The sequence below is a fragment of the Mesoplodon mirus genome, assembly GCF_964341445.2.
Source record: "Mesoplodon mirus genome assembly, chromosome: 14".
Classification (NCBI taxonomy): Eukaryota; Metazoa; Chordata; class Mammalia; order Artiodactyla; family Ziphiidae; genus Mesoplodon; species Mesoplodon mirus.
Genome location: NC_138990.1, coordinates 64356076 through 64379173, shown reverse-complemented (window position 1 = coordinate 64379173; position 23098 = coordinate 64356076). Strand labels below are relative to the sequence as shown.

General features: G+C 36.1%; 1 protein-coding gene across 3 annotated transcripts in view; it reads right to left on the bottom strand.

The window, feature by feature from the left end:
- Nucleotides 1-23098, bottom strand: part of FOXN2 (forkhead box N2) — a 57989-nt gene that overhangs the window by 21453 nt on the left and 13438 nt on the right. For all 3 annotated transcript variants that reach the window (XM_082641777.1, XM_082641779.1, XM_082641778.1), the window contains exon 2: nt 3992-4542. In XM_082641777.1, coding sequence (XP_082497903.1) covers nt 3992-4528 — 537 coding nt within the window. In that variant the 5' untranslated portion in view covers nt 4529-4542. The remainder of the gene's footprint in view (nt 1-3991; nt 4543-23098) is intronic.

The window sequence follows — 23098 nt, the reverse complement described above, 5'->3', positions numbered from 1 at the left end:
TTGGTTACACGAGTCAGCCCTACGCAGTATTGGAGGGGACTACACAAGGGCACAAATACCGGAAGGTGGGGCTCATTTGGGGGCCATCTTGGAGGCTGGCTATAACAGAGACTGATCCTTTGAAATTGCTAAGGCTTTGTTTAATGGCCTAACCACATAGTTGGCCTTCATAAATATTCCATGTGTAGTAGAGAATGTGTTACACAGCAATTTATTACATAGCAATAGATAACTAATAAGCTCCTTTAAGTTAGTTCTAAGATGATGATGTGTCCAAATGTCTTGCTACCCAGGGTGTGTCCATGGATTAGAGGCATCAGGATCACCTGGGAGCCTGTTAGAAATGAAAGAGCCTCAGTCCCCATCCTAGATTTGCTGAAGCAGAATCAGTATTTTAACAAGATTCCCAGATGATCAGTAGGTACATTCAAGTTTGAAAAGCACTGTCCTATAAAATCCTTCAGTTACCAAAAAATATAAGTACTTGTCCTTTTAACTTTTATTCTAAATAAGAATAGGAGATTTCTGCTACCACTTGGGGTATAGAAAGCCATAAAAGAACATCACTTCCAGCCTAACCAGAAAAAAACAGGACTTCCCTGGTGGTGCAGTGGTTAAGAATCCGCCTGCCAATGCAGGGGACACGGGTTCGAGCCTGGACCAGGAAGATCCCCATGCCGCGGAGCAACTAAGCCCATGTGCCACAACTACTGAGCCTGAGCTCTAGAGTCCGCGAGCCACAGCTGCTGAGCCGGTGTGCCACAACTACTGAAGTCCACACTACTAGAGCCCATGCTCCGCAACAAGAGAAGGCACCACAATGAGAAGCCTGCGCACTGCAACGAAGAGTAGCCCCTTCTTGCCGCAACTAGAGAAAGACCATGTGTAGCAACGAAGACACAACACAGCCAAAAAAAATTAAAAAACAAAATAGCCTATATAACCATAATTTTTTATGAGCCTATCTGAGATCTAAGGCTGCAAGACAACAGAAATAATTGAATTTTGAAGTATGACAGGTCCTGTGAGGAGAGACGAAACATGTGAACAGTTTCACATTTGGCAGAGCATGGAAGAAGTGGCAGTCACAATAAAAGGCAAGAAAAAAAAATACTCAAAACTGTAGGCAGGCAGGAGACCGAAGGAAGACACCCTTGGAGATGGAGACAGATGTGCAGAACCTACCACGGTCTGAGGCTGGAGCAAAGATATCAGGCAAAGCCCATTCATGCTCCAGGCCCTGAATGAGCATAAGGTGAGATCAGGTGTCACTGTGGCAGAGGCACAAAACCTGCCTAAACCCTGGACAAAGCTCCATACGAAGCAAAAGCAGTCTGCCACTGAGAAAGAGGCAAAGTACACTCCTCACCTCAGTCCCCGGGAAAGGATGGCTGCTGTTGGGAGAAAAGTACAAAACCCAGCTATCCTCACACTTTACTGACACTAGGCAATGTATTCAATACTACATGCCATTAGAAGGGCAGGAGATCTGTTCATGCCCAAATCCTTTAAAGATACAAAGCAGAGATCTGCTGCTGCTGGGAAATGGTCACTCACTTGTACCTAGAACTTCCCACTGATATTAGGCAACATCTACTCACCATGATGGGAATGAGCAAGAAATTGGCCTGAGTGCTGGACAGTGATGTCCAGGAGGAATTTATACAATGACAGAAATATCCTATCTTGTGCTATCCAATATGCCAACCACTAGCCATATGTAGGTAATTGGCTATTGATGAGTGCAGCTCTAGACTCCACTCTGAGTAAATGGGAGAGACTGTTTGCTCGTGGAGGAGACAAGGAAAGTCCCACTCTTGAGGCACAGGTGTACAGAGTCTGCTTAAGACTAAAACTGGAGCAGAAGAACCGAGAAACCCACCCTGTTCACACTAAGAACTTTGCACCAAGTAACAAGCAAGAGCAATCTATTGCTAAGGAAGGGGCAAGAGTACAGAGAGAAATATTCAACTCCTCTCACCTCTAAATGTGTCACAAACTGAAAGATGGAGTTGGAGCAGAAATGCTGAGAAAAAATCACCTGACATTCCAGGCCTCACACTAAGTACAAAGTATCAACAATCCATCTCTGTAGGAATGTGAAGACTATGGTACACTGAAGGTAACTATGACAACCACAAAACCCAAACCCAGTTCAATTATTTACTAGATTGACCAATACCTGTTCAACTAACAATGTGACAGAAGTAGAGGAATATCTATTTCTGGATAGAAATATTATTTACCTCAGTCTCTACCATTCTTTAACAAGCAGTGGCTGCCACTTAATCCCAAATTATGCAACACACAAAAGCAGGAGATAAACAATCAACAAAACCAGACCCAGAGATGGACCAGATATTAAAGTTATCAGACAGACACTATAACTATGATTAATATGCTTAAAGATCTAGTGGGAAATTTTAACAAAAAGATGGTGACTATTTTTTAAAAGGCAAATGAAAATACTTAAAAATATGAAGACAACTTTATCAGGCTAATCAGCAGAATGAACAAAATGAAATGAAAGAATAAAACTATAGAAAGATCGGGAGATTGGGATTGACATATATACACGAATATGTATAAAACAGATAACTAATAAGAACCTGCTGTATAAAAAATAAATAAAATAAAATTCAAATATTCAAAAGAAAACCCCCACAAACTATAGAAGGATCAATAGAAATTATCCAAACTGAAACAAAGAAAGAAAAGAGTAGGAAGAGGGACAGAGCAACCAACAGGTGAGACAATAGCAAATGGTCTAATATATTTTTACTTGGAGCCCAGAAGTAGATGGTGAACCACAAGAAATATGTGAAGAGATAATGAGGAAAAAAATGTCTACGTTTAATGAATGACAACAAACCACAGATCCAAGAACCTCTGAAAAACCAATGCAGGATAAAAATAAAGAAGAACACACCTAGGCACATCATAATCAAACTGCTAAAAAGTAGTGATAAAGAGAAAAATCTTGAAGACAGATAGTAAGAAAAAAAAATTACAAACAGAACAACAAAGATAAGAATCGTAACAGACCTCTCTTCAGAAACTATGCAAGCCAGAAGAGAGTAATGTCTTTAAAGTACTTTAAAAAAACCCTGTCAACCTAGAATTCCATACCCATCCCCCACCAAAAGGTTAAAAAAATATTTCATTGCTAGTAGACCCAAACTATAAGAAATGTTAAATCAACTTCTTGGGAAAAAGGAATTGATCCAGATAGGGCATCAGGATTAGTCAACTTTTTCTGTAAAAGGCCAGATAATAAGTGAATTAAAATTATTTGAAGGTAGACTGTGATAAATTAAAAATATATACTGAAAACTGTATAGCAACGAGTTTAAAAAAAAAAAGAGTAGCTAGTAAGGCAATAGAAGAGATAAAATTGAATCATAAAAAATACTCAATTGACAAAAAGGCAAGAAAAGTGGAGAAAAGGAAAAAAGAACAGATACAGCAAATAGAAAAAAAATAACGTAATGACAGATTTAAATCCAACCATATCAATTACATTAATGTAAATGATCCACACTCCAATTATAAGGCAGAGATGGTCACGTTGAATAAATAAGAATAATACATAAATATAGTGACAAGAACATTATAGAAACTAAGAATAGAAAGTTAGAACATTAAAAAAACTAATTATAACTGAATCACTTTGCTGTACACCTGAAACTAACACAACATTGTATATTAACTATACTTTAATTATTAAAAGTTTTAAAAAAAGAGAAAATAATAATAAATAAACCCTAATTTATGTACCTATAGTAGACTGAAAATAATTCTGCTAGTTTATATCAATACTGAAGAAATTTAAAAACTTCTCAAATGAAAGCAAACGGTGAATATAATTAACCTCAAGTTGAAGTAATCTGATTGACTATTTTTTGTCTTCCTTTGATTTCCTCATATGTTAAGATCTCCATGTTAATTCTCCCCCACCTCCCTAAATATAGCAATGTTCATAAACACTGACCTTGCCATGGCTTCTTTCCACTTTCTGAAAACATTTATTCAGGGACAGATTATGTCGAACAGAATTCTTCCAGCCTGTTGGTGCAGTTGCAAAATATGGGAAGCGGTTCAGTATCCAGCTATAAATTTCTTTGACAGGCAAACATTTATTTGGAGAGTGTTCAATAGCCATATAAATGAGAAGACTAAAGGAGTATGGGGGTTTTGAAGTTGCTGATTTTTTTTCTGGGTTCTGATAGCACGACGGTCCTAAGGATGGCACATCATCTCCCTCTATGTCATACAATGGACTAACAATTGGAAGACCCTCACTTCCAAAGCTGAAGTTTGTTAGGAGATTAGTACTTTCGTGAAGCCAGTTCAAGTTTGTGAGTTCATCATCTGCTGACTCACTGTTCACTAGAGTGGCCTTTGGCCTGGCAGCATCAACAGCTTCAGGCAAGCTTCCCATTTTGTAAATCTGGCTTAATCCTGCAACCTTTTCAGCTCCTGGAGTTTCAGCTCTCTTTTCTGGAGTCATTCCAATTATTGGACCCATTTACTCTTACAGTTCTGCAACAAAAGAAACAATTATCAGTCAATGTAATACTTAAGATTCGTAAACTCATGGAAGAAGGAAATACATATTTAAACACCCCCAAATCAGAGAAATTTTGCAATCAATATCCCACATAATATTTAAGCACAATATTTGTATAACAAAGATGATAAAGGTTACTATACAGGGTACAGAACTTATTTCATGTTATTTGAAATGACTGCAAATAAAATGCAGCACTATAGCACAATATGTACAGGTGATATTAACAGAATTAAATAATGTATTTTGAATACTTATTAAAGTCCCTAGGCCATAGTAACTACCTAATAAGTAATGTTTGCTGTTATTAAAAATGAACAGATTATTTCTTTGAATTATAAAACTCTATAATCTATTCATCTTATGGATCTATGACTTCACTGTAATTAACAGTCATACATATGGCTCAATACAAACAATAACCAAATTTAAAATAAAGCTCAAATAATAATTCCAAATAAACTTTCCTCAAATCTGAAATACCATAAATAATTTCTAATATTTTTATAGTATATCATACTAAAAATATAACATTCCTTAATCACTAAATTCGTTACTAGCAAAATTATATTTACTATAAATTTATTATTTATTTGTAAATTCCAGTTTTTTTTTTTTTTTTTTTTTTTGCGGTACGCGGGCCCCTGACTGTTGTGGCCTCTCCCTTTGCGGAGCACAGGCTCCGGACGCGCAGGCTCAGCGGCCATGGCTCACGGGCCCAGCCGCTCCGCGGCATGTGGGATCTTCCCGGACTGGGGCATGAATCCGCGTACCCTGCATCGGCAGGCGGACTCTCAACCACTGCGCCACCAGGGAAGCCCTAAATTCCAGTATTTTTAACTCTTCCTTCTATATTATCTCATCAAGTACTGACAGTGAGAGGCTGACATTCTCTTAGTAAATTCTGAACTGTCACTGTATTTTCAAGGGGAGAAAAAAAAGCTGTTTCTAAACGATCCTTTTTTATTTCTATTTTCTCAATGACTTTTGTTTTGCTTTTGAAACGTACTTCAATTCAAAATCTTATTATGGGAGAATAACTGACCAAAAAGGAAAGTGACAGAACTAATGTGCCATTTAATTCATTTTCCATGGTTCCTCAAGGTACCTCATTTCCTCCATTTCTGAATTCTGTGAAAAACCCTCTATATCTTCTATTATTCTATTCAAACTTCTTATGCTTACATAAGTGAAATAACAGAAGTACCCCCAGGATTTTATTTTATTTAAAACATAGCTGGCAGGTTACTCTAAGAATTATGAAAACTGGTCAATTTTGGATGCAGAACAGTCTATCTGGATTCTGTTAGCTATTAGATGTAGTCTCAGAACACACAATTATCAATAGCATCCATCAATTAATATTTTGGGAGTAAGCCATTGTACTAAATACCACATATTGTATCTCAATTAACTATCAATTAAACTCTATAAAGTAGGCACTACTATTAACCCAATAGTATTGCTTGGGAAAATGATGCAGAGGGGTTAACCATCCTGTTCGAGACTGCCTGGCTGGTAACTGGAAGCACCAGAACTTAAGCCCAGGCAGACTAACCTCAGAAACAAAACTCTAGCCACTATATTATCCCGGTAACAGTATATGTATACATATCACCTATGAATACCAATGACCCAATCCTATCCATTTAAAATCTTTTCACTGTTCTCTCTCTATCCAGTTCCTATCTCTCTCATCTATACCTATAACTTGACATGCTAAGACACTGTAAAAAGGAAAAGTTCAAATTACAATAAATTTGGTTTCTATTTTAATCAAGAAAAGCACACATAAACATATGCACATGTGCATATATGTGTACACAACATATTTCAGAGATGATATTCTGTCCTATGTAACTGACCAACTTATTCATTTTTTCCATCATAGTCTCTGCCCATAGAGAATTTTTTAAATGTAGTGGTTGAGAATTCATTGGTTAAAGAAAGTCTTGCTTCCTTTAAACAACAAAAAACAAACAGAAAACACTCTCAGCACCCAGTGTTCAAAGAGGAATAACTAATTTCTAATGGTCCACTTCTGCCTTTTCACCTATATTCATTTATCTTCAATTACATATAGAAATTAGAGAGTAACTAAATAGCAGTGGCTAACATTTACTGAGATTTTATTATATTACAGGCACTATGTTATGGGCTTTAAAATGCATTATCTCTACTTACACTATTACTTAGTTCTATGTATGGTCCTTTCTTGACTGTGAATCCCTTAAGAGGTTAAGAGTCTTTTACTTTTGTATTCCTAATACATCATAACAAAATGTTGGGCATGAGCAGGGACTCAAATTATAATTATTTCAAACTGAAATGAACTTATAATTAGCCTCTCCCGTTGCGGAGCATAGGCTCCGGACGCACAGGCTCAGCGGCCATGGCTCACGGGCCCAGCCGCTCCGCGGCATGTGGGATCCTCCCGGACTGGGACAAGAACCCGTGTTCCCTGCATCGGCAGGCGGACTCTCAACCACTGCGCCTCCAGGGAAGCCCCCTACCTACTTTTAAGAGCTATTTTATTTTAGAAACGAATCATTAATGCTAGGAAACATCCTCACTAGTAACAATCGGAAAACTGAAATCACTGTTATGAATGAGGAAATGGAAGTGCAGTAAGTAATTTGCCTACCATTCTAAAGCTAATAAAAAGTGGAGCCAAAATTACAAGCCAGGCTGAATTCAAGATTCAAGTTTTTTTGTCCATTAGAATACACTCTATTTCTTAAGGAACATATATTTTTAGCAATATTACTTAAAACAGATACTGTTGACAAATAGTCTCATCAGAAACTAATTCAAATGGTTGCAAGTGTACTATTCCTCTGAATTACAAGTTTAGAATAAAATCCCATTACTTTCAGATGTAAGACAATACTATGGCAGCAAATGTGCCAAAGATTACACAAAGCGTATAGCCAAGCAAAGTTAAAAAATCAGATACTGACGATGAAAGGCTGACATTCTCTTAGTAAGGTTTTAATGGTTACTGTATTTTCAACGAAAGAAAAAAGCTGTTTCTAAACTATCCTTGTAGAATACTTTAGAACACCATCCACTTAGAACACTAAATCCACCATAATAAATAGGCAAATGATCTTTTCTTACAAATAAGTATATAAATAGCAAACAAATATATTAGAAAACATTCAACTTCATTGATGATTAAAGAAATGCAAACCAAAACAAAAATGTGACATTAAATATGGTAATGTACTTAGCATAGTGTCTGATAAGCACAGATACTAGTAATACAAATAATAATATCTATTGTTGCCCATTATCAAGTTTAAAAAATATATAATACACAATTTTGGGCAAGGACCTAGGGCCATTTTGGAAAGCAAGCTGGCAGTATGTACCAAGAATCATTAAAAATGTCATATTCCTTGACCCAATAATTCCGTGAAATAATCCTATGTAGGGGAAAAGATTCTCTCCCTCTCTCCTTTTTCTCTCTTTTACACACGCACACACACACACCTGTTCATCCAAGAATTATGAACGATAACAGTAAAACTATAAACAGCTTACATATATATATATATATATATATATATATATATATACACATATATATATATTTGCAATACGCAGGCCTCTCACTGTTGTGGTCGGAATGTGGGATCTTCCCGGACCGGGGCACGAACCCGTGTCCCTTGCATCTGCAAGCAGACTCTCAACCACTGCGCCACCAGGGAAGCCCCAGCTTACATATTTTATTATAGAGAAATAGCTAAGTAAAAGCACATCTATTTAATATTTAGTAGTCGTTAAAAATGACTGTCTTGAAGATTGTGAAGTAAACAAAAAAGCTTATTAAAAACGGATGAAAAAGTAGAAAATATACAAAAAGCTAACAGTGCCTTATATTAGTAACTTGGTAATTTTTTTCTTTGTTATATTTTCCGGTTTTTCTTTAAGGTGTTTATTATTTTTACAGTTTAAAGTTAAAACAATATACTCAAGGGGGAAAAGACTGTGTTAGACTATTTTTTAGTTGTGTTTCCATTTCACAAGAAACAAAATTACAAAAAGGTCACAGGCTGATCAAAGACCTCTAGTCAAAAACAGAAGCCACCTCTCATTCTTAGCACAGTTTATTTTGTTATTAAGCTTTTCTGTAACACAAATTAGTTCACTGGTAAGTAGGGGAAAGACTTTAGTACAATGTGAAAGTCACACTGGTTTGTACATCATTTTTCCCAGCCTATGTCTTTGCACTACTAAATAATAAGAGCTGAACCCCAAACAAGCTAACACAGTGGAAAGCAGCAAGCTGCTGAAAATACAGTACTGTACACAATTCTCATTCAACCCATGTTCTTCCTCTTGGCACAGCCTGGTCACACGCATTGTCTTGAAAATACTTAATGAACTCTTCTCTGCAAATCTTTATGCATTTTACTCTGGCCTCCATAACCCTGTAGCTTCAACCCTTCCTTGCACACCCTTCCACCAGGCTACCTTCATCTCTTTTTTTTAACCTTAAGTCGACTGTAGTATTTCTTTATGTGTAACAGAGTTAATATATCTTTTAAAATATTCTAGTATTCTTATTAAGATTTATTTTTATTAGTGTTCTGATTACAAAGCTTTGCATGTTTTGGGTGCGACCCATCAGCTGTGCACAATTTCAGTGTTTTCAGAAACACATAATATGTAACATTACAACAGAAAGGTCTGTATATTTTACACCAAAATCAAGAAAACTTTTAGTTTTAAATTTTTATGAAACTACTTCTTAAAATGAACTGAAAGCATTCAACAGCAGATAATTAATAATGTGCATGGAAGTTTGCTTCATAAAGCAAAATAAGTAAAGAAATAAAAGGAAATCTGGGCTACCCATGTATTGATAACATTTCCTTTTAGTAATCTTTTAAAAACAACACTTCAACAAACCAAATATAACTGTTACACATAATAAATGTCACTCAAAATAGGCGCTTAAGGCCTAGAAAATAAAATGTGGGATATGAAAATGTATCCTAATTTCTTAGGTGTATAAATAACATAACCCAAATAATGAATACATCCACTACAAACAGATTTCCAAAACCAAGACATTGCTACAAAAAAAAGGCATGTAAATGTACAAGGCGATTTAGCAAAGTACACATTTGTGTCAAGACTCCAAATCTACATTTCAGGAAAGGACAGAATTTCCTCTCACAAGGAGAATTTTCAAAGCGGAGAGTTCAAATAAACCCAGTACAATCACTCTGGAGCCCCTGTCTAGAGCTTCACTGTACGATGGCCGTGGCAGCATCTTGTGAAGACAGCTCAGGATTAAAATGCACCATTTTTTCCCACAGCTATGCAGCTCATGCATCTCCAAAGCTGTCCAACAGAGAACTGCATGTCTGAATATTATGTTCAATGCTACAATGACACTCAACTCCAGGGCAAGAAAAATATAATAAGATTCCATATTGGAATTCTCAGATCACTTCTCAAAAGGTTAGAGCGCACTTTTGCTTAGGTTTGTATTAACACTGGTCTGAGAGGAAATGCTTGACAGAGAGTAAGTAAGAGAAGGGAAACTAAGGCAGAGAATTTTCAGTGTCATCTAAGGTACAAGGTGTCAAATTACAAGGTATTAGAGGTGTCACAGTGATAGCTTTTTTTAACCCGAAATAACTAAGGAACCTCCTAAACACAAAATGTTGGTTAAAACCACATAGATTTTATCCACATTTTTAATTGATTGTATCAAAGATTAAGCAAACAAATTTTTCCTTTATAGTTAGAATCCTTAAATATTATATTATTTAGCCCTCTAAGTTTTTCACACATCATGTAAAATTGAGTTGTACTGAAAGTTGTTTTTCCCCCCACCAAATTCATTAACATTATCGCAGCAGTAATTCATTCTTTTTACAGATGACTTATATTCTACTTTATGAACATAACACAATTTATTATACTCTTAAGAACATTTATTTATGTTTATGTTTGGGGCTATTACAAGTAGTATTGTTATGGACATCCTTGTTCATATCCCTTGGAACACAACTGTAAATAAGTTTTCTGAAATTCTAAAAGCAGAATATATGTGAAGGAGTGGACTTATTGGGTCACAGGGTATTCTTTTCTTCAATTTTAACTGATAATGACAAATTGCTACCAGGAATGTATGTGTATTTTGTTTGCTCCATGTACTCATCAAAAAAATTTTTTTTGCCAACCTGATGACTATGAAGTTGTAACTCCTTGTGGTTTAATTTGCATCTCCCATATAAGTAATGGGGTTGAATATCTCTTCATATACAAAAGAAACCTAAAAGTGTATATATATGGCAAACATATATATATATATATATACACACACACATATATATATATATATATATATATATATGCCATTTAGATTCCCTCTTCTATTAAGTGTCTATTGAAGTCTTTGTATTGTTTGGATACCAATCCTTATATGTGATGCAAATATCTTTCCCTATTTAGATGGCTTGTCTTTTTATTAGTTGCCTATTAATGAAAAAGTTCTTAACTTTAATAGGGTGGATTAACCCTTTTCTTTATGGTTACCATAGTTTGTTTCTCATTTAAGAATTCCTTCTGGGGACTTCCCTGGTGGCGCAGTGGTTAAGAATCCGCCTGCCAGTGCAGGGGACACGGGTTCGAGCACTGGTCCAGGAAGATCCCACATGCCGCAGAGCAACTAAGCCCATGCACCACAACTACTGAGCCTGTGCTCTAGAGCCCACGAGCCATAACTACTGAGCCCGCGTGCCACAACTACTGAAGCCTGCATGCCTAGAGCCCATGCTCCGCAACAAGAGAAGCCGCTGCAATGAGAAGCCCGCGCACTGCAACAAATAGTAGCCCCCGCTCACCGCAACTAGAGAAAGCCCACGCGCAGCAATGAAGACCCAACACAGCCAAAAATAAATAAAATTTATTAAAAAAAAAAAGAATTCCTTCTGTACACCATATTCATAGAGCTTTTATCCCATACTGTCTTCTAAATGTATTAGTTTTTACCTTTCACATTAGGTCTTCAATTCATAAAAAAAAGTTATGTATGTATTTTTTACTCAATTTCATTTTTTTACATATGGATACACATCTGTTCCAGCATTATTTGTTAAAAGTTTTCTCTTTCCTGCTGGGAGAACCAATTCATCATTGGCCCTTAGCATCTCTAACAATCTCACCAGGTATGCCAAGACTGAAAGGCCTTTATGTGGGCCATTTCTCAGGGTTGTGTTTGCCACAAACAAAATTGAGGGATGACCTAACATCTCCCAGACAAAGGGCAGTCCAAGCTCAATTAACATTTCTTCTTTCATACGTGAGTTATTTAGAAGAATATATCTTAATTTCCATGTGATTTTTCTTCTTACTGATTTCTAACAAATGAACTGATCTATAGGATACTAATCCTTTGAAATCTGTTGAAACTTACTAGATGGTCCAGTATGTGGTTGATTTTCATAATTCAGCTGATGTTTCCACAGTGATTGGGTGCAATATATGTCTGTTGGATCACGCTTGTTAATTACATTAGGTTTTCTATATTCCTGATTTTTTTTTTTTTTTTGGTCTGCTCTCTTTACCAATTAAGCCTGTTACCATAACATTTTTATCACACACACTCATCAAAATCCAAAGTTACTTTTAATCTTCTCCTGAGTAATAAAAAGATCTTTTGGATACTAGCTCCAATCACCTCCCCCCAGTTTACAGAATAAACTGACAATTAGTAAATAACTAAAACGACTGCTATTTCAGTTTTTTTTAATCCCATAAGACACTATTATTATTGTTTATACAGTTTTTAAAAAATTAACTTACACTTTATTAACATACACTTATCACTGGCTTTGATCATCATTCCTTTTTGAATCTCAGACTTTCAATGATTATTTTCCTTCTACTTAAAATGGTCTGGGGCTTCCCTGGTGGCGCAGTGGTTGGGAGTCCGACTGCCGATGCAGGGAACACGGGTTCGTGTCCCAGTCCGGGAGGATCCCACGTGCCGCGGAGCGGCTGGGCCCGTGAGCCATGGCCGCTGGGCCTGCGCGTCTGGAGCCTGTGCTCCGCAGCGGGAGAGGCCACAACGGTGAGAGGCCCGCGTAAGTCAAAAAAAAAAAAAAAAAAAAAAAAGTCTTCTAGGGGGATGGGGGAGCGATGGAGTGGGAGTTTGGGGTTAGCAATGCAAAGTATTACATATAGAATGGATAAACAAGGTCCTACTATACAGCACAGGGAACTATATTCAATATCCTGCGATAAACCATAATGGAAAAGAATGTGAAAAAGAATACATGTAACTGAATCACTTTGCTGTACAGCAGAAATTAACACAACACTGTAAATCAACTATACTTCAGTTAAAAAAAAGAAGTGGTCTGCTAGTGCACTTTCAGATTTCTCTGAGCATGTCTTTATTTCACCCTTGTTCTTGAAAGTTATTTTTTGCTAGCTATAGAATTCTGGGTTGATCTAGAGTAGGTCACAGCTTCTAGATTTATTTTCACTGAGTATATCATTTCATGATCTCTATTTCCATTATTGTTATTGAAACCTGATAATCCTTTGAAAGTGTTTTGTGTTTTCTATCAAAAATTTCCCCTTTATTAACCTCTTTTATATTTTCCACTTTATTGTCTCTCTGTACTGCATTCTGGATTTCTTCAGGTTTATCTTTTTTTTTAAATGATGTAATCGGAATATTTATTTATTTGTTTATTTAAATTTATTTATTTATTTTTGGCTGCGTTGGGTCCTCGTTGCTGCGCAGGCTTTCTCTTGTTGTGGCGAGCAGGGGCTACTCTTCGTTGCGGTGCACAGGCTTCTCATTGCAGTGGCTTCTCTTGTTGTGGAACATGGGCTCTAGGCACACGGGCTTCAATAGTTGTGGCTCGCGGGCTCAGTAGTTGTGGCTCGTGGGCTCTAGAGTGCAGGCTCAGCAGTTGTGGTGCATAAGCTTAGTTTCTCCACTAATCTTAACCACTGGATTCTTAGCCACTGTGTCACCAGGGAAGTCCCACGTTTATCTTTTATTGTATCATTTTTTTCTTCAATGGGGTCTATTTGCTTTTGTCTATTCCTTGAATTCTAATTTCAGTTACTGTATATTTTCAGTTCTATAACTTCTGATTCTAATACAAAATGTCTGTTTGCTCTTTTCCTCATTTTTAAGCTTTCATTGAACATATTAAATATAATTGTTTTATATTTTACATCTGATAATTCCAAGATGTGAACCATTTGTAGGTCTGATTCTACTGATTCTCTTACATTGTGCCCTGTTTCCTCAGATGGCTTGTAAATTTTTATTTTAAGCAACTCATTTTCATTATAACTTTACCAACAGGAATTCTTTGACAATGATGATTTGTGCTGCTTCTGTCAGGCCCCTGGGAGTAGTAACAATCCAGGATCATTTTAAATTCTTAGAATAGAATTCAAATGCAAAGTATAGAAGGTGAGGAAGTGGAAAAAGGTAAGAAAAGCAAAGAGAGAAAAGAATAGGGCAGAGGGGACTTCCCTGGTGGTCCAGTGGTTAAGAATCCACCTTCCAATGCAGGGGATACGGGTTCAATCCCTGGTCAGGGAACTAAGATCCCACATACCACAGGGCAACTAAGCCTGTGTGCCACAACTGGAGAGCCTGTGTGCTGCAACTAGAGTCCATGTGCTCTGGAGCCCACGTGCCACAATTAGAGAGAAGCCTGCTCGCCGCAACGAAGGATCCCCCATGCTGCAACTAAGACCCAAGGCAGCCAAAAATAAATAAATAAATATTAAAAAAAAACAAAACAAACAAAAAATAAAATAAAATTCTTAGCTTGAGGTCTAGTGTGAATTCAGGCTGCAAACCAGTGTGAGGGCTGGTTTGTGATAACAAGTTTTCAGTAGAGATTTTTTATTTTTCCTGTTAGCAGCAATATTATAGAAAGATAATGTTCTTTGTTGGGAAAGAATTTCTAGATCACTCTTACACCTAGAAGGTATATACCCCTATGGAAAAGGGCTATTACTGGAGAAGACTGCTAAATGTTTTACTTTGATAGCTCTGGGTTTTGCTTCCTGATCCCTGAGCCCCCAAAAGGCCAGGAAAACCGAAGCTCACTTGATTTGGTAAATACCCTCAAGGCAACAGCCAGCTTCAGTACTCAGCTTACCTCACTGGGTTTCCAATTAGTGTTCAGTCTAAATATTCTTTACTTTTGTGCCAGAGCACTGATGTATTTTGTCCAGCATTTTAAGTTGTTTTCAGCAGAAAGGCTAGTCCAGGTACTTAGTTCCCCATGCCGCTGGAAACGGATGTTTACATTAGTTTCTGATGGCAATATCTCTAACATACATTATCCCATATTTTAGAGCACTGGTTCTTCTCTAACTTACATTACCCCGTACTTTAGAGCACTGGTTCTTAAGTTTCTTCTGCCTCCACACACTTGAGGAATTTCACTTACTCCTGTCCCTAAGAGTTGCTTGTTATGACAGTGATTCCCAACTGGCAGTAGGTAGAAGACATTTCCTTGGAGGTGAAAGGTGGTAATCAAAAATTGTGTGTACATTTTTTTTTCAAGAGGGTACTTCTTCTCATCCCTTTAAAAAATCATACTTTAAATATAGGAAAGGTATTTTAACCCCTTAACTATGATTCAGGCTATTATAAACAAAGATTTGGTAAAGAATAATACTTACAGGGATTGCTCAAGTATATAGGACTATTTGCCACTTTCTCAGTGTTTCTCAATAAGTGTGTGCCATGGATAAACTCTGGGGGCCACAGGTTTTGCAAATTTTCATTTTTGTTTTCATTTCAATAACAATATAAAGAAAAAACCGAAAGACTTAAAAATAAACTTACTTCAGAAACTAAAGTCAGTGATTCTAAAAATGGGATATATAATTATTTTCTTTAAAAGGGATCCATATATTATTCCAGTTACAAATACTGCTTCACACTCAAAGGTCTCACATTTGCTATGCTTGAGTTACTGGATTAATCTTCCTAGTTCTATATCCTAGGCCTCAGTTGTACTGTAGTCACTGTACCTGATTATACAGGTATATGATCCCTTACTTAAAATCCTTGAGGGCAGATATATTTCAGAATTCAGAATATTCTGGATGTTAGAAAGGGACTACAATGCACATATGATATGTTATACAGTGTGTCAGTGAAGTCTGAGGCAGGACCCCATAATAAAAATGTTAATGTTTCTGCAGAAAAATGGATATTCACAGTAAGAAGGGAGTAAATAAAGACCATCAATAGTCTTATATCAGTTCAGATCATGTTTTAACACTACATGGGTTAAAGAGAAAACTTTTGGCTTTCGGAGCATTTTGGATTTCTAAAACATGGAAATACAATTATAGAAGCATTATCTGCTATAGACTGGAAAGCCAGATAAATTTCATTAGAATTTCATATAAGATATGATAATGGTAAAGAGTTCACCTTAAGGTGCATGAATTTAATGCATCAACTTTGTAATTTTCCCCCCAAATACTTAGGAACCCTTTTTTGTCTACTTGTAGTTTAATAGTTGAGGATACAGAATAAGCAATCTCCTGATAACCAGGAAATGTATTATATTATAAATTCTAAAATGTCAGAAATATCTAAATGTATATAGGAATTTAAAATATATTCCAAAGCTAACATATAAGCTATATTGGATGATTATACTATCTCTACATCTGGTAATGTGGATAAAAGATAGAGAAAGCGAAGTATAAGAGATACACTATTCGGAATAATCTCTCCTTGTCCTTTTCTAAGACGCTTCAAGAAGAAACCTTTTACTCCTACTACACTCATGGCTCCGTTGTCACAGGTGTTAGATTCTATGGTAAAAGTGTACAACTATAAAATGAAAGGCTTCTTCCTTGAGAAAGGAATATATATATGTAATACTAGAAGGTACTATACAGAAAGTTGGGGAGGCAGTACATTTGAAGTTAAAATTGTGAAAGATAAGGCAATTTCATATTATAAAGTCATAAAAGTGAAATCTAAATCATTATTATTAACATTAGAATCACATCTGGTGGCAGTGAAGCAGAGGGTTAAAGAGCATGAGCTGTGAAGAGATATTGCCTGGGTTCAAATCCCAGGTCTGCCATTCAACAGGCTATAAGACCTATCAATGAAGAATTCTAACAGTACCTACTTTCATAAGATTGTTAGTACAAATTAAATGAGAATAAATATAAAGCACTTAGAACAAAGGTAGAGAATAAGTACACAACAAATACTAGCCAATGAGATGGTAATTATTATTACTGTTATTAATTTTTCAATTATTATTAGCTTTCTTCCTATAGTAGTAGATTTATAAATGTTATATCTCTCGAATACAAAAATATTAGGGTATAAAATCAGTAACTATACTTTGTGTTTTGAAGAAATTTAAAAAAAAATTCTAGTATTAAGGATGGGCCTCCTTTATGACCAATGACACCCTCTGGTGAGGCAGAAATTAGGACTTCTCAGAAGAGTGCTGCAATAACAGTTTCATCATTTTCTTTATGATGTGAATTTCACTTCCTTATTCTGTTTCCATGAACTTTATGTATGTCAGTCTTTTACCAATCATACCACATGACAGAACCTTTCTTCAAATCTTTCTAGTTTAATAATCTAAAAGCATTTAAACCATACAAACTTTCAGAACTTTTTTTAGTTTTTTGTTATTAATGGCCCCAAAAGATTTTAAGTTCCTTTATTAACAGCTGCCTAATGCTAACATTTTAACAAAAGAATTTATATAAAAAAAATAACTACATTACCTCTGAAATAAAATATGTTGAGTTTTCACTAGTAATGATATTCTCAATAACAAAAAGATACAGTGGCAAATATAATGCTATAATCAAAACAGGACAGGAATATAAATATCTACATATATAGTTATATTTATTTGTATCTGACTAGTTCAGAATCTATCATGAATCTACAGAATTCTTACCAAGTTAAAATATTCAAAAAAATTTCTTTAAGATATTACTTATATTACTTATACTGTAAATTTCAGGATAACATCTACAGTACCTTAAAAATAGACTCATGTATATAAAATTTAACAACCCCAAAAAATCAGGCTCTCAGTCCAGCAGTTCTCATGAACATAAAAGTTTTTTAATGTGTACCTTAGTAATATAAATCCATAGCAAATAAGAAATAATTGCAATTAATTCAGTTCTACTAATGTGTTTAATACTTTAAAAAAGTGCTTTTCAAATTATATTATTGAATTTCTTCATGTTACACTTTTCAACTTTAACTGTTTTTACCTTACCTGTATCATAGTTCTTAGAACCCTAAATCCGTCAGTTATTGTTTGCAAGATACTTTTTTAATTGTTACAAATTTAGATTTAATCCATAATATTATTTAAGAATTCCTTTTAGGAAATGAAAAATAGCACTGAAAAAAGACATCAAAATAAAATAATAGTTAATTTTTGATATCTCAAAGGAAATTTATTCCAATTTATTTCTTCCCTGCACCTTTGAGCCAATCATTGAATATTTCTGTCCTCATTACACAGAAAGGATAAATGAGGAAAATCAATTTTGCTGTTTCTAAAAAAATTTTACTACACTGGACTAAAAAGGAAGCATGCCATCTGTTATGTTCTACTATAATTGGAAAGAAGTTGAAACCAGCTCTTGAGCAATCGTACTGAGAAGCCCCAAAGAAGACTTAAAGCACGGGATGATTAATCTGGAACTATATGGCAGCATCTGACCTACAGATACAGTTGTTTCTCACCATCTTCACCCTACTAGTCTAGCTTCCTATTTAAAGTCAGTCTCATTATAAATACTTTAAACATCTAAATTCCTGAAGCACGTGACAAATGAGTATGATATTTGGTTATATTTAATTATATATATTTACAATTTCTAATTATGCTTTTTTACATGGTCTTAAGACATCTGGAAACTTTATTTCTATTGGCTTGCTATTTTACCTCTCACCAAGAACTTAACGTCATCAGTAAATTAAACAATCTTAGAAGTGTGAAAAGAGTAACCCCCTTCTCAGATTTGTTGCTTTCCTATCCAATCACTTTAAAGTAACCAATATAAAAAGCCGCATAGCACAGGGAGATCAGCTCGGTGCTTGGTGACCGCCTGGAGGGGTGGGATAGGGCGGGTGGGAGGGAGGGAGACGCAAGAGGGAAGGGATGTGGGAACAGATGTATATGTATGACTGATTCACTTTGTTATAAAGCAGAAACTAAAAAAAAAAAAAAAAAAAACAAAAACCATTTGACAGGCTAAGACAACCCTAGCAAGTGGAAACAGGCTGTCATTCACTTAGCTCATATGACTAAACAATGTTTTCCATAGGAAAAAAAAATCTACTACAGAGTTAAGGCATACATAGAAATCCAAAATGTTTGTGAATTTTATCAGAACTGCCTGGCAATTACTTCAATTCTTTACTGTAATTTAAGCTTTGTCTCTGATTAAGATTTACTATATAATAAAAGGAATTTCCGTTCAATTTCCCCCTCCTTTCCTCACCTTCACCTCCTTAGGAATAAACCATTTTTTTAATTAATTATAAAACGTACCATAACTCAAGACTGGAAGCCACAGTACTATATTTTTTTTTTCTTTTTCTTTTAAATTATTTATTTATTTATTTATGGCTGTGTTGGGTCTTTGTTTCTGTGCGAGGCTTTCTCTAGTTGTGGCAAGCGGAGGCCACTCTTCATCGCGGTGCGCGGGCCTCTCACTATCACGACCTCTCTTGTTGCGGAGCACAGGCTCCAGATGCGCAGGCTCAGTAATTGTGGCTCACGGGCCCAGTTGCTCCGTGGCATGTGGGATCTTCCCAGACCAGGGCTCGAACCCGTGTCCCCTGCATTGGCAGGCAGATTCTCAACCACTGCGACACCAGGGAAGCCCATCAGTACTATACTTCTTAGATTTATTCAGCAGTATAATAAGCTTATAATAAGCTCAACAAAATATTTTAGCAGTTTACAGATACTAATTATTTTCAAAATCTTACGAGTTCCTCATTTTTAAATAAGGAAAACAATTTTCTTGTTAATTTATCACATTGGTAGTGATAATAGTGTAACACTTATTGAGCGCATACTATTTGCAAGGCTTTGTGTAACATATTTAATGCTAGAACTTTAAAGATATTCTATTAACTCAAATTATCTGATAACTTTGGTAACACTGAGGTAAGAAAATTAAGCCATATAAAAGGAACTCACAACCTTTCCTACAATACATTCTTTGTTTTAAGGTTCTCTATTATAAATACTGTCCATCGCATAAAATCCAATATTGAGATTAGAGGGTAGATTCAAATCCCAAAAGTACTACTGCAAAAAGATGTATGTTTGATTATAATGCTACATGATGTCATGTATCCAGGACAACTGAAGCATTATGAGCTCTTAGGGATAAAACTGCCTCTTGGTCATAGATTTAGGTGACACAGCATGTGATCCATTGTCTCTAAACAAGAAATGTGTGCAGCTGCATTTTCCAGTCAAGAAAGGGAAAGGGAGGGAAGGACGCAGAATACAAAAGGGTCAAAGATTTGTCTCATAGAGAAACAGTTTTTCAAATAGCGGTAAAAAAATAAAATAAAATTGAGTGTGTGTGCGTGGGGGGCGCTTCCCTGGTGGCGCAGTGGTTGAGAGTCCGCCTGCCGATGCAGGGGACACGGGTTCGTGCCCCGGTCCGGGAAGATCCACATGCTGCAGAGCGGCTAGGCCTGTGAGCCATGGCCGCTGAGCCTGCGTGTCCGGAGCCTGTGCTCCGCAATGGGAGAGGCCACAATAGTGAGAGGCCCGCGTACCGAAAAAAAAAAAAAAAAATTGAGTGGGGGAAAAAAACTTGCCCCAACTCGTGCTAAAAGCAGAAAACACTAAAATTGGGGAGGGGAGTGGGATCTGTTGTGGTAATCTTCCACTGAATCCACTTTTCTCCTAAGTTAACTTGCCCAAATACATTGTGTAAACCATGGTTCAAATGCCATGTCTACCTAAACAATTTTGTGCTACTTGCATACAGTATATAGAGGTTCCCTACACACTGTTACAGCACTTGTCTCCCCCCACCCTCCAAAAAAGTCTCAGTTGTTCATTTGTTTCTTGCAGAAGTTAAAATGAAGCAATAGCTTTACAAGTTAAAAAAAAACTGCTTCTAACCAGTAAACAAACATGATATTTTCCGTATAAAGACCAAATACTTTTTTTTTTAACAATGAATTCCCTAGCACATAACCCTGCCTTTCATACAGAGAAATACTGGTTTCAAAAAATAGTACCACAAGAGATCTAAATTGAGTGAAAATTGTTTTCTCTGTCGAGAAAAATAGCTATTTCTAATAAATGTTTTTTAAAAGTTGATGACAAAATAATTTGTAAACTTCTATTAGTATCTAAAGCATAGCAGTAGTTTACCTTACATGTTATTAAACATCGTGATAGAAAAAAAGCACTACTAGCTTTCAGAGTAAATCTAGCTGAGAAAACCCATCTTCTTAATCTTTGGGACTGCAATCAATGCCATATCTGAACCAAAATGTGTTAAAGGCTGAAAAACACTGACAGTATAGAAAAACAAACAAACAAACCACAAATGGAGAGAAATATCCTTACCATCTAGAATTAGAAGTAACGTCACCTGTGCTACAAACCATGTAGTGACCAGTTAGCCAAACAGCACTTTGGTTTTTTGATAGCCTTGTAACTGTACTTGAAAAGTTATTTTGAAAGGAACAAAGTTACAGAAACCTGAAAATCAACAGATCTAATGTCCTAAAGTACAAAGATAAATTTTGTTGGCATGTGAATACAAACAGGTGGTATTCTTTATCACCAAAATTTATTTATCTGTAATATGGTTTTCAGTGCCTTGAACATAAGCTATAATCAGTCAGCCATGCAGTAAATCTACAGTGAATTGTTCCACTGAAAATAAGAATCTTTTAAAAGCACATTCATGATCAAAATAAATTTAATAAAGGCAGACAGTGATATCTTACCTTACTAATAACCCCCATATCAAATTTGGAAACCAAGATTAAAACTTAAGACTGTATACTGGTTGACTTAATATACTGATTTCATATGTACTTCTAAAAACAATACAAAAGCATGATTAACTTAACACAGAATTAAGTCTTCTTTAACATAGGACTAAACTAACCCTATATGAACACTTATTTAAGTAAAATATATTTATGCTAAAAATTATTAAAGGTATATATTATTGGTATTTCCCTGGTGGCACAGTGGTTAAGAATCTGCCTGCCAATGCAGGGAACATGGGTTTGAGCCCTGGTCTAGGAAGATCCCACATGGCGGAGAGCAACTAAGCCCGTGTGCCACAACTACTGAGTCTGCGCTCTAGAGCCTGCAAGCCACAACTACTGAGCCCGCATGCCACAAGTACTGAAGCCCGTGTGCCTGCAGCCCGTGATCCGCAACAAGAGAAGCCACCACAACAAGAGAAGTCTCCGCTCGCCGTAACTAGAGAAAGCCCACCCGCAGCAAAGAAGACCCAACACAGACAAAAATAAATAAATAAATTTATTTTTTAGAAAGTATATGTTATTAAATAGACTATCTCCAGAGCATTTTAGAAAGTAGTAATACTTATCTGTAATAATCATTCAAGTTTCTAAATAAACTTACATGGAATATAAAACCCGAATTCTAAGTAGCCACATCAACTGCAGCTATTTACAGCTAGTTGTCACTACTAGTAGATAGAATCAGCAACTGAGTGGATGTTAGTTCCATTTGATAATACTATATAGAGAATACTGAAAGAGAATATGGCTGTTTTTCTTCTTGGAGGTAGATCAATGTTTGTGGTGATGTGTGTGTGTGTGTGTGTGTGTGTGTATTTTTTGTTTTGACCTGTTGAGTTGGAGATACTTGTGAGATACTTAAGTAGAGTGGGCGTTTGGGATATATGTGATCTAAAGTTCAGGAGAGAGGTTTGGTCTGGAGATAGATTTTGGAGTTGTTAAACCTGAAATCTGCCCATCTTTCTCCACCTTCACAGTCACAACTATAGTCCAGGTCAACATCATCTCTCATCTAGACCACTGCAATGGTAGTCTACATGAATGGTACCCCCTACGGTTTGTGTTCTGCACAAACATACACAGTGGCTCTGATACTATCTTCCTAAATTAGTCCCCCTGCATCTATGCCTGATGCTCCTAATTTGTTCTCTATAATATAGCATAATCTTAAAAAATGCAAAACTGAAAATGTCCCTTTCTTGCTTAATCCATCAAAGGGACCCTTAGGTCAAAGTCCAAAGGCCTTAACATGGTGTACGAGACTCTGCCTAACTTAGCCCCTGTCTAACATCTCTGGCCTTATCTTTTGCCACTCTCCCTTGTTCTCCCCACTTGAGATGTCTGAATAGGCCATGCTTTCTCCTCCTCCCTCAGGGTCTTTACAAATGCTACTATATTTGCCTAAAATACTCTTCATTTCATTCTTACTTGTATGTACATTTCACCTAGCC